The sequence below is a fragment of the Aotus nancymaae genome, unplaced genomic scaffold (assembly GCF_030222135.1).
Source record: "Aotus nancymaae isolate 86718 unplaced genomic scaffold, 86718_ANA_hifiasm-v0.15.2.pri h1tg000006l, whole genome shotgun sequence".
Classification (NCBI taxonomy): Eukaryota; Metazoa; Chordata; class Mammalia; order Primates; family Aotidae; genus Aotus; species Aotus nancymaae.
Genome location: NW_026988417.1, coordinates 47,475,675 through 47,489,882, shown reverse-complemented (window position 1 = coordinate 47,489,882; position 14,208 = coordinate 47,475,675). Strand labels below are relative to the sequence as shown.

Sequence of the window (14,208 nt, the reverse complement as noted above, 5' to 3'; positions counted from 1 at the left end):
TCTGATGTAGAAGCATTTTCTCTTTCTTAAAGTAACCATTAACAACTCAAGAAACCAGTGTCTCACAGACCACAGTTCAGGAAATGCTGGTCTGGTGAGCTGCATTTCCATCTTCAGTGTCTCACTCTAACACACAGAATTAGGAATGTCTGAAAAGCAAACCCTCATTTTACATACATGGGAAAGATTCCCCCTGAAGTTTAGTTGTGAGAAAAACAAGGCCGGGGATGTAACATGATTGGCCCAGAGTTGAATGGTGAGTTTCTCCTGACCACCATTTACCATTAAAGTTCTTCCTTTACTCTGCCACACAACTTATGCTTGTTTTCACAGGTAACTTTGGAAACTAAGCTTTAACACATAGGAAAAAACTCTTTCCTTCCGCTCGGTCCTTTTGTTCCTTTCTTTCTTCTCTGCCTTTCTCCCAGATATGGAGGAAGATAAAGACTCTAAATGAAATAATATGTACACATGTCCTTGTTCAGTACCTGACACAGAGTAAATAATCAATATTTGTTCCTTTTCCCATTCCCTGCCCTCAAGGGGCTTAGTGTCTAGACAGGAAGAAATACATTTTTAAAAAATCTGTAATACAGAATAATAAGGTTTCTAACAGATACATATGGGTGTGTGTATACACACATATATGATGTGACGTGGTAACTGCCCCATAAACTGCATACCTCGACAACACCTCGCTTTCCATTGAAACTGCTCTCTGTAACCCTAATGTGACAGGCAAGCAGTCCAAACCCACACCATCTTGGCCCCTGCGACTTGTAATAAGTAACTAAGGTCTGTAATTTCCACCCTACCCAGACAATGTATAAACTAACGCTTATCTTGACTTCTGTAAACCACTTAAGTAACAATCGGAATGTCCAAAGTCCACTGGCCCTCGGAATGTCCGAAGCCCCTCACCCTCACCCCCGCACAGGAGGTGCTTTACGGGCATAAAAGGTCTTAACACCCTCCTTTCGGGGCCAGGGGTTAGAAAGACGTGAGTCCTCTGTAGCCACCGGCAATAAAGACCCTGTAATTTAGCCTAGTGGTAATTTCACGCTTGCTCGGTTATGACACATATATAAAAATTGATTGATTCAAAGTATTATAATATATGGCACAAAGGAGGGATCCCCTGTGATAATAAGAGAAGAATTCACAGAGAAAATGTTTGAGCTGGGTTTTGAAAGATGAGTAGGGCTTGCCAGGACATCAAGGCAGAAAGGGAAGCCTAGGCAGAGCGGGCACTGGAACAGACTGGCACTTCCAGAGAAGCACAAGTGGGTTCAGCTGAAGTGAAGCAGGAGGATGAGATCAGAAAGCATTTGGAAAGGTAAGTAGGGGGGCCAGATCTAGCCTCATAGGGAGAATTGGGGGCAGTATTTTCCCCAAGTACTGGGGGAGGGAACTCCTGAGAGTTTATAAGTAAAGGAGTGGTGGAATCAGATTTGCATTTTAGAGAGATCATTCTGGAGCCATGTAGAAAAGATTCCACTAAAGAGAGACAATTAGGAGACAACAGTAATAGCCTGAATGAAAAAATGGTGAGGACTCCACTATGGCAGATGAGCTTAGGGATAGAGAGGAAGGGATGGATCTGAGAGAGGTAGAACTGATGGAGAAAATGAGGAAGATGGAGAATTCTGGGCAAAATCTTGGTTTCAGGTTTGGGTGATGAGGTGGGCAGACAGAGTGGACCTGGGCATGGGGAAGAAGAACATGTGTGGGGGACTGGGAAATACTGCATTCAGATTTGGACCAGCTGAGGTTAACAAGCCTGTGGGATATGCCAGATCCCTGCTGGGGAAAGGTCCAGTAGGCAGCTGCATGCCTCCAATTGTAGGAATTCCAGTGCTACAAGAGAGAAAAGATATCAGAGGCAGATCTTTTAAGGTTCCTCCAATTTTTTTTGCAAGAAAAGATGGAGCCAGTCGCAGGAGAAAAGATATGCCAGGAAGAGTAGAGAAAGGGTTAATAAGGACCAAACACAAGGACCAATACTTGACTCCAGACTACTAACACCCTGGGTGTCCCATGCTGGAACAAGAAAGTACCAAAAGACGCAGAGATCTCCTGGGCTGCCCCCCTTTGCTGAGAATAGAGATCTGTGCCCCAGGCAGCCAACCTAGCCTCCCTCCTCAGGGGACTCTGGTCTCGTCCTACTAAATGCCCATAACTATAACCAGGTTCTGGAGGAAATGGCCAGGGAGTGCTGCTCCTCCCCTGCCACTGAGAATAGTCTTCTGTGCAGGAATTCCTCGGCGCACCCATGCTGGAGCTCTGGGAACCTCTTACTTAGCTGTGCACCAGCATTGGTCCTCCCACATCTATTTTTCAGCAGTCCTTCAGCACAGGGGAAAAGACCCTACCGGTGCCCTTCTCTCCAGAGCACACAATAATTCCATGCCACATTCTGATATCAAGGGAGAGTGGGTATGAAATATCTGGCTAGCACAGACCTAGCTGTCTGACAAAGGAGGCATTGCTTCCTCCAAGCAAAACTGCCAGTTTTGTGATTGATCACTTCCAAACCCAAACTCACCCAAATGGGTTAGGGTCTGGCCCTGGATGGGGATGCCCACTCACTGCCCATCTGGAAACAAGAGAGACTTCTCCAAATACCCAGTGGGTGAGGAACACAAGGCTACCAAAGGCAGCCCCCGCCAGCAGCCAGTTAGGTCTAGAGGCCATCCCCATGGCTGCCTTGCCAGTCTTCTTTCCCTCGGGTTTACTGCAGTCACCATCTAGAATTTAAAAATACATATATGGAAAAAGGTCAGTTACATGAGAATTTGCCCTCTATACTTAACAGACTTTTAGCAAGGAAGAAATGATATTTGGCTTCAAGAAGCTTACTTTGGAAGAACAGATGAGACGTGCAACTACAATACGAAGTGAAACGTGCTGACAGCTATTTAGTGGGAGAGATGATTCCATGCAGGCCAGATAAGGAATGGTTGAAGGGAGAACAGGCATTTTGGAATTCAACAAGTGAAAATGCAGAAATTATTTACTTCATGTGAAGTTAACGCTTTGCAGAAAAAGTGAGTGACACGTTCAAAAACAAATGTTGTACAAACCGAACAGAACATTTCCAGTACACAGGCTGCTTCCTCCCAAAGAACAGGGCTCCCGTCTAACCCTCTGTGGATGCAGAGTAATATTAGTGCATTGACTGGGCAGTCACTGTGCACCAACCCCTCTTCTAAGCCCTGTATATTAACTTTATATTAACTCATTTAATTTTCACAACAACTTTTTGAGGTAAGCTCTACTATTAATCCTATTTTATAGATTAGAAAACAAGGCTGGCCATGGTGCCTGGTCTCGTCCTGTAATCCTAGCACTTTGGGAGGCCAAGGCGACTTGGTCATCTAAGGTCAGGAGTTTGAAACCAACCTGGCCAACATGGTGAAACCCCATCTCTACTAAAAAAAAAAAAAAGTAAGCTGGGCATGGTGGCAGGTGCCTGTAGTCCCAGCTACTCAGGAGGCAGAGGCAGGAGAATCACTTGAACCCAGGAGGCGGAGGTTGCAGTGAGCCGAGATTGCGCCACTGCACTTCATCCTGGGCAACAAGAGGGAAACTGTCTCAAATAAAAAGAGAACAGACCCAGAGAGATCAGGTAACCTGTCCAAGATCACACAGCTAGTAAAGAGAACCTAGGAACCTGGGATTGGAGCTTAGGCAGTATAGCTCTTGGTACTGTTTAGCCAAGACGTCCAATTTGTCACAGCCATGACTTCACACACAAAAACATAACAACTAGAGATGCCAGCAGCAGGACTGCTTCATAGAAACAGAGAGAGCCTGTTGGGCAGATGTTTTGTGACCCCCATCTAGCCCTCTACAGTACGGAAAGAAAGTCTTCGGGTCTGACAGTACACAGCTGGCAGTCTGATTTACCAAGAAAGCTTCTCTGACAATAATGGGATCAGAGGGAGGAGGGGCAGAGCTGAGAGCTATGCGGATGGGATGGAGTGGGAGAGGGCAATGGTGACAGAAGGCAGGCCAGGGGTCTAGGGGCTCAGCAGAGAGTTTAAGGGAAAAAGCCATCTAAACTGAATTTGCTGAGTAAAATGCAGTGTATTACAGTGGGTGACTCTACCCGCGCCCCCCCACCGCTGCCCCCCAGGACCCAACAATATCTTCAGAGGAACTACAAAAAATACTTGGTATGCTCAGATAGGCTGAGAAGGTGCAGGGTGAACAGTCAGTTTTATAAAGGGCGGCACAGAGCAGACACAGAGGAACTGACAGCCAGGAACTGGGTCACACACATTTAAAACAAAGGCCAGAGAGAAGAAAAGTCAGGAAATGTCAACAGTACCCTGAAGTCCAGATCCTTATCAGGCTATACCTGCAAAATGGGCTGCCCGAGTCTCCACCTCTTTAAACACATGTTAGGGACCAGACTGAGTTCTAAATCTTCCACTATTAACATCACATGACCAATTTGCTGCCATAACTTCCCTCTATTCTCGTTTCATGCCAAACTAGGGGCCAGAGGGGAAATTATACAAGCACTTTGCTCATGGTGAGCCAATACCTTCTAAACTTCCATTCATCTGTGAGATTTCACCTTGCAGTTACAGAAGAACAGTGACTCACTGAGAGTTACACAAAAAGCCAGGAGCAAGTCAACTAGAATCCACTAAGACTTCTCCCTTCTTTTTAGAAGAGTCTCACATTGGCTAATAAAACAAACTCCAAGCTGGACATGTTTCTGTCTCAGAGAAAGCCAGCCCAGGGAGAGACAGGGGATTTGAAAGGTGGTATGCATATGCAAGGTAGGTTTCTTTTCTTTTCAAGTCTCAGATCTGGAGCTTCAGACCTCTGAGGAAAAAAACCCAGGGAATTCCCACAGCTATAGGTCACAGGAACTTTTCATAGTGTTAGAGATGTACTGGGATCAGTGTGGAGGTTGAGGACGGAGAATTCCATCCTAGAGAGCGCTGTCTAGGGGAAAAGAGGAGGAAGACAGAGCTGAATGTGAGCTGGGGTATGAGGCCTGGTTCTCATCTCCCATTGCCACAGTGTTACAAACCAGCAACGGTATTTTATTTTCACCCTCTGTCTGTATTGGCAAGGATAATGTGCCTCCTGCTTAGCAAATAGCCCACTAGCTGTACCAATTATTACTGCAGACGAAGGAAAAGCTAAAATACAGATATAATGCAGAAAAACTACTTTTATAGATTTTCTCTCCAAGATATGCAGCACTCACATAGGAAGGGTAAGCTCTGCAAAAGAGAAAATTCCTGAGTTACTATATTACCTGTGCCAATACGATCAAGTGTGGCTATGGCGCCTAATGTCAGTATCACTTTGTTGGACATCTGATAACTCCAGATTGGATTTAGTGAAGTGTACCATATGCGTAGAACAACAAGAACCATCTGTCCTAAAATGAATCCCCAAATTCTGAGGTACCTGTAAGTGCAAAAGTATTTTTAAACACTTTTTATGTGCAGTCAACGTACTATGTCCATCATGAATTTCACAGTTTCATAGAATAAATAGTTGAAATAGTCTTGTTGGTAATTTGCAATAATGAACGTGACTTAGCCTCTATATAACAACTTAGGCAACTTGCTATAATTCTTTCATCTTCAAAACATTATTGAGATTGATGGCAAGTATTCATGTTTTGTAAAAAGAAAAGAAGGAGACTTCAACAAGGCATGGAAGATAAAAATTATAAGCTGGAACTCCTGGCCCCTAAGTACATGAGACATTAACCATACCTTTGCAAACTACTTCCTGACCACCAAGTCACAGCTTGCACTATCAGCGAGGAAGACACCCCAAGAGCAAGAATCATCAGTCGAAGTTTGGCATTTGGAGCCTGGAAGGAGGCTATGCCGCCTACAAACAAAACAGAGAGATCTAAGAATTTCTGGCAAGCATGGATTGGAACTCAGTGATCTGCATTTGATGAATGTTATCTGATACTGCCTTTATACTCAGAAAGACAGAATTAATGTATACTTTTATATACGTATTTAAAATTTTTATTGAAATATAATTCACATACCATAAAATTCGCCATGTTAAAAATATACAATTCAATAGTTTTTAGAGTATACCCATAAAGTTGTGCAACAGTCACCACTATCTAATTCCAGAACAATTTCATCACCCCAAAAAGAAACCCCATACCCATTAGCAGGTCACTTCTTCTCATTCCATTCTCCCACATCCCCTACCCCCTGGTAATCACTGATCTACTTTCTGTCTCTATGGATTTTTCTTTTTCTGGGCATTTCATATTAAATTGTACAATATGTGGCCTTTTGTGACTGCCTTCTTTCCCTTAGCATAATGTTTTCAGGGTTCATCCATGTTGTAGCATGTATCAGTGTTTTGTTACTTTTCATAGCTATATAATATTCCATTGCATGTATATGCTGCATTTTGTTTATCCATGTATCAGTTTATGGGCATTTAGGTTGTTTCCACTTTGTGGCTCTCATGAATAATGCTGCTATGAACATTTGTGTACAAGTTTCTGTGTGAACAAATGTTTTCATTTTTCTTGGGTATATAACAAGGAGTAGAGTTGTTAGATCATATGATAACTGCTTCTATCACATTTTGCCAAAGCAGCTGTGCCACTGTACATTTCTTATATTTCTACCAGTAATGTGTGAAGGTTCCAATTTCTCCACATCCTTGCCAACACTTATTGTTGTCTGTCTTTTTTTATTATAGCCATCCTAGTGGGTCAAAAATAATCTAAATTAATAGGAGTATGAACTGGTTTCATAGTTAATTACATAGTAATTAACCTAAAATATCTTAGGTGCCAGAAGTAAGACGGCATGTAATGCTCAGACCCTTTCTGTGGTTATATAAGAATATCTCAGGACTCTAAAAACAAAGTTGTTTCAAGTCCTTAAGAAGCATTTGAAGGGAGTTTTAAGGCAAATCATGGCTGACTTCAGCCTCTGTTTAGCAACAACAAAACCCAACAGTCACCTAGAACAGCATTTGGCAGAGATTAGCCACTTCCTCTTCCACTCTGAGTGACATTCCCTACCTATTCCATATTCCCAAATATAATTCTACTTCTGCTCAAGGTGATAGGTTTTCATGGGGGAAGAAAGTGAAAAGGTAACAGGAAGCATTGAAATCAAATACAGTATCTACCCCAAACTTATTTAATATCACATCCCTTACAGCCACCAGCAGTTACTGGACCAGAAATAGACTTAAGTAATGAAAACTGTCCCAGTAACTACTCCGTCTGTGGATCTATAGGTAAGGCCCACATAGGCAGCACCGAAGGTGACAAGGAAGTGCCACCCATGAGATCACTCCCGTAAAATCATCCTGGAGCGTGATAAGAAAATAAATCTTGCAAGACTCAGAGCTACAGTGGTTCATAGGATACTGTAAGCCAATGCCAGTTGAAATCAATTACTATATACTCAGTTCAGGGTAGGAAACTCTATTTGTTATTTCTGGAGCTGAAAATTTCAAGACCATTTGACATGTTTTTCAATTCCTATGGACATCAACTTTGTAAAGGGTACACTTTTAAGGGGTTTTTGCCACTATCTTTCTGAGCCTGAGTTGTTTTAAAAACAAGAGCTCTGGGCCATGCACAGTGGCTCACACCTATAATCTCAGCACTGTGGGAGGCCAGGAAGGATGGCTTGAGCTCAGGAGTTTGAGACCAGCCTGAGCAACGTTGTGAGACTTTGTCTCTACCAACACAAAACAGAACAAGAGCTCTATCCCTTTGTGGGGATCCACAGAACTCACTGCACTGACCGTGTTGTGCCTTCAGGAACTGACGGACAGAAAGTGGTGGTAATGTCCTAGTGAAATGTCACTATGCAACATATGACTGCGAGTATATCTGTAGGACACATTCCTAGAAGTGGAATTGCTGGTGAAATGTGCGTATCTGTAATTTTGACAATACTGCTAAATTATTCTCCATAGAGGTTGTGCCATTGGACACTCTCACCAGCAACGTATGAGTGCCTGTTACTGCACAGTGCAGACTGTTCTTTGCCGATCTACTCGTCAAACTATAGATAAATATATCTGTATTTGTATAAGTTGTTGTCTATACATTTGATACCATTTTTAAGAACTAATTGCATTTCCTTTCCAGTGAACTGATCAGATGCTGTGCCCACTTTTCTATTGAGTTGTTGGTTTGTTGGTTTGTTTTTCTTTAATTATTGGTTTGTAGGAACTCTATATATTAGGGAAATTAGCCCTTTGGCTAAAAGAGTTGCAAATATTTTTCCTAGTTTCTTGTTTGACTGCTTACTGTGGTGTTTGTCATCTTAATTTTCATATCTCTTGTGCATTATTACTTAACAAACTTTTAAAAAATGGCTTCTGAGTGTTACGTCATAGTTGGAAAGAAGAACATGATATATTCAAGAGTTGATTAGTTCTTTAAGGTATCATTCCCCTCCTCATTTCAGTGATTTTTAGGCCTTTGTAGTCTGGAAAAAACATAGGAAATGCAAAACGCTTGACTCTCTCTAGTCTTCCAATTACTAAAGCTCTTCTAAGGTAGTGGTAAGGGAAAGAGAAATCTTTGATTTTTTTAATGCAAACATCCAGCATTCAAAGAACAGTCTCCATAATCTCACTTGATTTTTTAACTAAAACAAAAAAGTCTTAAAGAAACTCTTTTCAATCTTACCAACACTGATCACCCGCAGCAGGGTTAGCATCCACTTCTTGTTAACCAGTTTCCAGAAAGGAGTAATTGTGAGGAGTACTGGAGAAAGAAACGCTATACTAAAACCTTCAAACCCAGTGAGTTCTAGTGTTTGCAGAGGAAAGTAATAGATCATCGGTCCCAGGTCATGGTAGAGAGACCAAGAAACGTATCCTACAAAAAAAACAAAAAGTTAAAAAGAGAGAAAGTGTAACTTCAGCATTGTTTCTAATAGCCCTGTCCCTCCACTCCAACCGCGTGGGCTGGCCATTGTTCCTCGTGACTCTGGCCTGAACTGGGTTCCAGCTGTCTCCACTGACACAAAACAAAACAAGAGCTCTACACCTTTGTGGGGATCCGCAGAACTCACTGCACTGACTGTGTTGTGCCTTCAGGGACTGATGGACAGAAAAGCGATGGCAATTTCCTAGGGAAATGTCACCATGTAATGCATGACTGTGAGTGTATCTGTAGGATTTATTCCCAGAAGTGAATTTCTGGTGAAATGTACACATTCCCCCACTCCCGGCCCCAGGCCCTGGTTGAGGATGACTTCCTGCTGCTGTGAGTTTCTCTGCATCCCTTGCTTGTTCCTTTTCCTTGCCCATATGGCTGTAGGCAGTCTCTTTATTAAGTCCTACTCATTTGGACAATCTGAGTTGAATTTGGCTTCCTGGACACTGACCGACAAAATTTTCTTACCTATATTGTGAGAGTCCAAAACGGCAGCAAGCAGCAGGACTCCCTCCCCGGACCCCAGACTACACCCAAAAACACTTGAGTGAGGCGGCAGTCATTCCCTTGAGGAGACCATTTTCAGTCCAGTCCTTAGGAGGCAGTGCAGGGTAGTGGAATACCCAGATCTGAAGTCTCTGCCAACAACTGCTGTGTAATCTTGAGCAATAATGGCAATTAATGTTATGGGCACTTGCCATGCACTAGGCTCCATGCTAAGTATTAGCACGGACCATCTGTCTCATTTCTCATACAGCCTCATATGCTATGAGATGGGTGTTATTTCTACTCCCCTCTTACAAATGCAAAAATTAACTAAGCAAGAACAAAACAACAAACAAAATCCCAAGACTCAGAAAGTTCAGTGAGTATCTAAGGTTACACAAGTAGCAAATGTCAGAGTGACCCTAACTCTAAGCAGCCTGGTTCCAAAGGTAGCCCGTCCAACCACTAGGCATGGGAACTTTCTACCAACTGACTTTCCAACCTCCCCTTCTCAATCAGCAAAATAGGCCTTTCAACCCCTTCACAGAGTTGTCCGGAGGACTAAATGAGAGGATGTGCACTGGGTACTTAGCACCTGAGGTACTTATTGAATACCAGGCACTGTACGTCTCCCAACTTATACAAACAGAGCCAGAAAAAAATAGTCTGAAGCCCTCCTGAGAACTACCAGCTCGCAGAAAATCAAGTTCTCAGGAAGGCGCCCCGCCCAGGCCAGAGGGATCTTTGTTTTGTAATGTACTGGGTATTCTAGCAATATCCCAAATGTTTGTCTGGGAACTCTAATCACACAGCTCCGAGAGAATTACACCAATAAAATTGTCCTCGGGATTTTGTAAAGCTAGTGAGAGAGCAAATATGAGACTCGAGTCTGATGCTTTTCGCCAAATGCCCAAGTGTGCAGCCGACACCAAGGCTCCTTGTCCTGGGCCCAACCCACGGCAGGCAGCAGCTGCCGCCCGGTGCTCACCTACAGTGCCTGGGGAAAACGGGTGCCCCTTTCCTTCTGAATTTTAAAGTTCAGCAAATTTTAAAATAGACCAAATTTGAAAATACTGAACTGTATTAAATTAAACTTAAAGGTCACGGGTGGGGGACTTTGGGGACGGTACCGGCCGCGCGGGGTCAAGGCCAACACGAGGGGAATTCACACTCCTTGGGCTCAATCCCAGGGCTGCTGGGAACTCGGGCGGCGGCGTCTCCCGCGGGCGCCTCGCAGACTCAGCTTGGGACGTCAGTCTAGGTCTTTTCCTTTATTCCCTTCAGTAGGAAAAGTTCCCAGGGGACGATAAGCATCTCCACTCTGGGCACGGAGCGCGCTTTTCTTCCTCCCCTAGCTCAGCCAACCCGGCCGCCGCGGCTGGGGACAGGGCCCGGGGAGCCGGCACCCGCGAACGCGCGAAGAGGAGCCTCGGCTTACCCAGCAGCGTCTCCAGGAGGATTTCTCTCCAAAGCGAGGGCATCGCCGCGGCGCGAGGCGGCGCTTTCCAAGAAAGCCTTGTAGGCCGGGCCCCTCCGGGCTCGCCTTACGCCCCCAGACCCCGCCGCTGCGTCCTCCCGGGCCTGCGTCCTCGCCCCTCGTGCCCGCCTTCCCTCGCCGAGTCAGCCCCAGCCCGCTGGCCCACGTGCGGAGCCGAGGCGGGTGGGGCCGGTCTGCCCGCCCCTTCCCGACCACACCCAGCCTCGCTTGCCGGGGCCGGGCCGGGCGCCACCTGCGCGCCTTGCGCCGCCTCGGGCACCTCTGGTCCCCCTGCCGCCGCCTTCTCCTCGGCCCGAGCCCCAGCGGCACCCTGGGCCGGCGCAGGGGACACGCATCCCGGCTCGGACTTTGCTATCGAGTAGAACCCGGAGCTGCCCAGGAGATGGAGGGAGCAGCGCCCAGGGGGGAGCGAACAAGTGCCAACTCCGGACCAGCGGTGCCTTCCTTCAGAAGAGGCCCAGGGGGTGTGCCGCGAGGAGAAGGCAGAGAGAAAGGACCGCTGGAGACCCAGATGGGGACCCTGCGGGAGCGGGTCCTGTGTGCCAGCTCCGGCGCTCTGAGAGCCTTATGGGGCCACGGCGCGAACCCGACCGTGGCTATCTTCAGGCCAGGGCGACGCGTCGGAAGCGTGCGGGCAGGACAAAGGCCACTGCTGAGCCACTCTTTCTCACCTTATTTTTTTTTTCCAAGTACAATTTCCATTTTATTTTTCCCCAGAGAACAGTTGTCTTCAATCTTTTATTCAGCTCCTTACATGGGTTTTGGTGGGGGTCGTGGGGCAGCACCCGCAGGTCTAAATCGGGGTGGGGGTGTTCGGTCCTTGCGGGCTTCACGAGATCGATTCCTGACTACTTTGCTGTGAATTGCACAACTCACACAGTAATGTAGCTTCACATAGAGCTTGGGAAGTACATAGGCATCAAAGACGCTCACTTCAGAAATATCCCTGACTGCTGCGGCCTCCACTATGTTTCGATTGACGAATTTCTTAATGGCCTTGTCCTCTGGCACGCATCGGGCACAGTTCGTGCAGCGAATAGGCTGAACATGGCCGCGGCCCTTTTTGGCACGACCGTTGTTCCTTCTTTTGTCATCTTGGAAGCTCGCAGCGGAGAAAGCAATTTCTTTTTTTAATTTTTTTTTTTATAAAGACGGTGTTTCACCATGTTGGTCAGGCTGGTCTTGAACTACCGACCTCAGGTGATCCGCCCGCCTTGGCCTCCAAAGTGCTTGGATTACAGGCGTGAGCCACCACGCCCGGCCGAAATCTTTCTTAGCTTTGATAGTAAAAATGGAATTTGTTAATTGCGACCTAGAAATGGGGCCCAAAATTCTAGCGCCTGCAGGATTTTCTCAGGGGAGAGAAAATAACTGATGCAGGTGGAAACTTGGCCCTCCCCCAGTTTATGAATACTGATATTTGACAGTGCTTATCCCTAAAGAGAAGGTGGGAGACGTTTTGATTAATGTAGTGAGTGAACTAGACCAGCTATTTCTCGCTCAAATATTTCACACCCCAGGATGTCTTGAACTTGTTTAAGAACCCCTCAGACCAATTTATCTCAATTAACTTTAAATTCTTAAGACAAGCTTATCATTTATCAATTCCAGAATGTTTGCTCTGAAATTCAACAATGATGGCATGCCCAGAAATTACTAGAATCACCTTCACAGCAATCATTGCTATTAAGTCCATAGGAGTTTTGAGCAAAAAGTTCTTAACTGGTTAATTACTAGCTAGTACCCTCAGTCACAAGAGTAGATAATATAGATTAACGGAGTAGATGTGAGAGACTGGAAATAAACCCCCTCTTTTAGGGTCAAATGAGTTTCACAAGCTTGCCAAGACAGTTTCACTGGGAAGAGTCTTTTCAACAAATGATTCTACGACTACTGACTATCTGTATGCAAAAGAATAAAGTTGGGTCCATATTTCACACCATATACAAAAATGAATTTGAAATGGATCAAAGACCTAAATGTAAGAGAGAAAACTGTAAAACTCTTGGAAGAAAACATAAAAGTAAGTCTTCATGATCTCTAATTAAAATGGTTTCTTGTTATAGATAAAATGCCACAGCATAAGCAACAAAAGAAAGATAACTTGAACTTCATTAAAATTGAAACACTCCATCAAGAAAGTGAAAAGACAATGTACACAATGGGAGATAATTTTTTTATTATACTTTAAGTTCTGGGATACATGTGCAGAACGTGCAGGATTGTTACATAGATATACACACGCCATGGTGGTTTACTGCAGCCATCAACTCGTCATCTACATTAGGTATTTCTGCTAATGCTGTCCCTCCCCTAGTCCCCACCCCCAACAGGCCCTGGTGTGTGATAGTCCCCTCCTTGTGTCCATGTGTTCTCATTGTTAAGCTCCCACTTACGAGTGAGAACATGTGGTGTTTGGTTTTCTGTTCCTTCAGTGACTACAGACATGAGACACTGCATTTTCCTTCTTTGTTGCCAATATATGTTAATTTTCCATGCACCTTTAGAAAGCATCTAGCTCAGTGCTGTGTGATGGATGATCTAGCTCAGTGTTGTGTGTGCCTAGAAGATGCCTTGTAAAGTGTGATCCTTTACAAAGCTAAGTGCTAGGAAAAAACGTTACTTCTACTAAGGATGCAGTGTGCCTTCTCCTCTGCTCAGAGCTCAATTTTTGGTTTTAGTGTTGTTGGTTTTATTTTTATTTTTTATTTTTTGCCCCATTAACCATTTGATCCCAGCTAACCACAAGGAAGTCTGGAAAATACAGTCTACCTGTGAGCCCAGAAAGAGAAAGAAACCAAGTTTTAGTGAGCATCTATCTATCTCGGCGACAAAAACTGCTTTTTATATAGAGAGTTGTTTTGAAATTTATTTATTTATTTATTTTGAAATGGAGTTTCACTCTTGTTGCCCAGGCTGGAGTACAGTGGTGCCCTCTGCCTCCTGGGTTCAAGTGATTCTCTTACCTCAGCCTCCAGAGTAGGTGGTATTACAGCTGCCTACCACCACACCCAGCTAATTCTTGTATTTTTTTAGAGACGAGTTTTCACCATGTTGGTCAGGCTGATCTTCAACCCCTGACCTCAGGTGATCCACCTGCCTCCATCTCCCGAAATGCTGGGATTACAGGCATGAGCCACCACACCAGACAAAGCTTTAAGCCGCTCAGCACAGCACCTTTGGTATTCACAGTATTCAGAAAATAGTACTTGTATTATTATAAGTATGCCTCCACCCCTAATGTTTCACCTTGTCAAGCACATGGTAGGTCTGCAGAACACAATTGGTAATTATA

General features: G+C 44.7%; 1 protein-coding gene across 1 annotated transcript in view; it reads right to left on the bottom strand.

Moving 5' to 3' along the window:
- CWH43 (cell wall biogenesis 43 C-terminal homolog) overlaps window positions 1-8,846 on the bottom strand; it is a 59,626-nt gene extending 50,780 nt beyond the window's left edge. Inside the window, exons 1-4 of the mRNA XM_021670374.2 lie at window positions 8,678-8,846; window positions 5,751-5,871; window positions 5,282-5,436; window positions 2,546-2,747 (exon numbers count right to left, since the gene is read on the bottom strand). Of these exons, the coding sequence (XP_021526049.2) occupies window positions 2,546-2,747; window positions 5,282-5,436; window positions 5,751-5,871; window positions 8,678-8,831 (632 nt within the window). The 5' untranslated portion in view covers window positions 8,832-8,846. The remainder of the gene's footprint in view (window positions 1-2,545; window positions 2,748-5,281; window positions 5,437-5,750; window positions 5,872-8,677) is intronic.
- Between the last annotated feature and the right edge of the window lie 5,362 nt (window positions 8,847-14,208).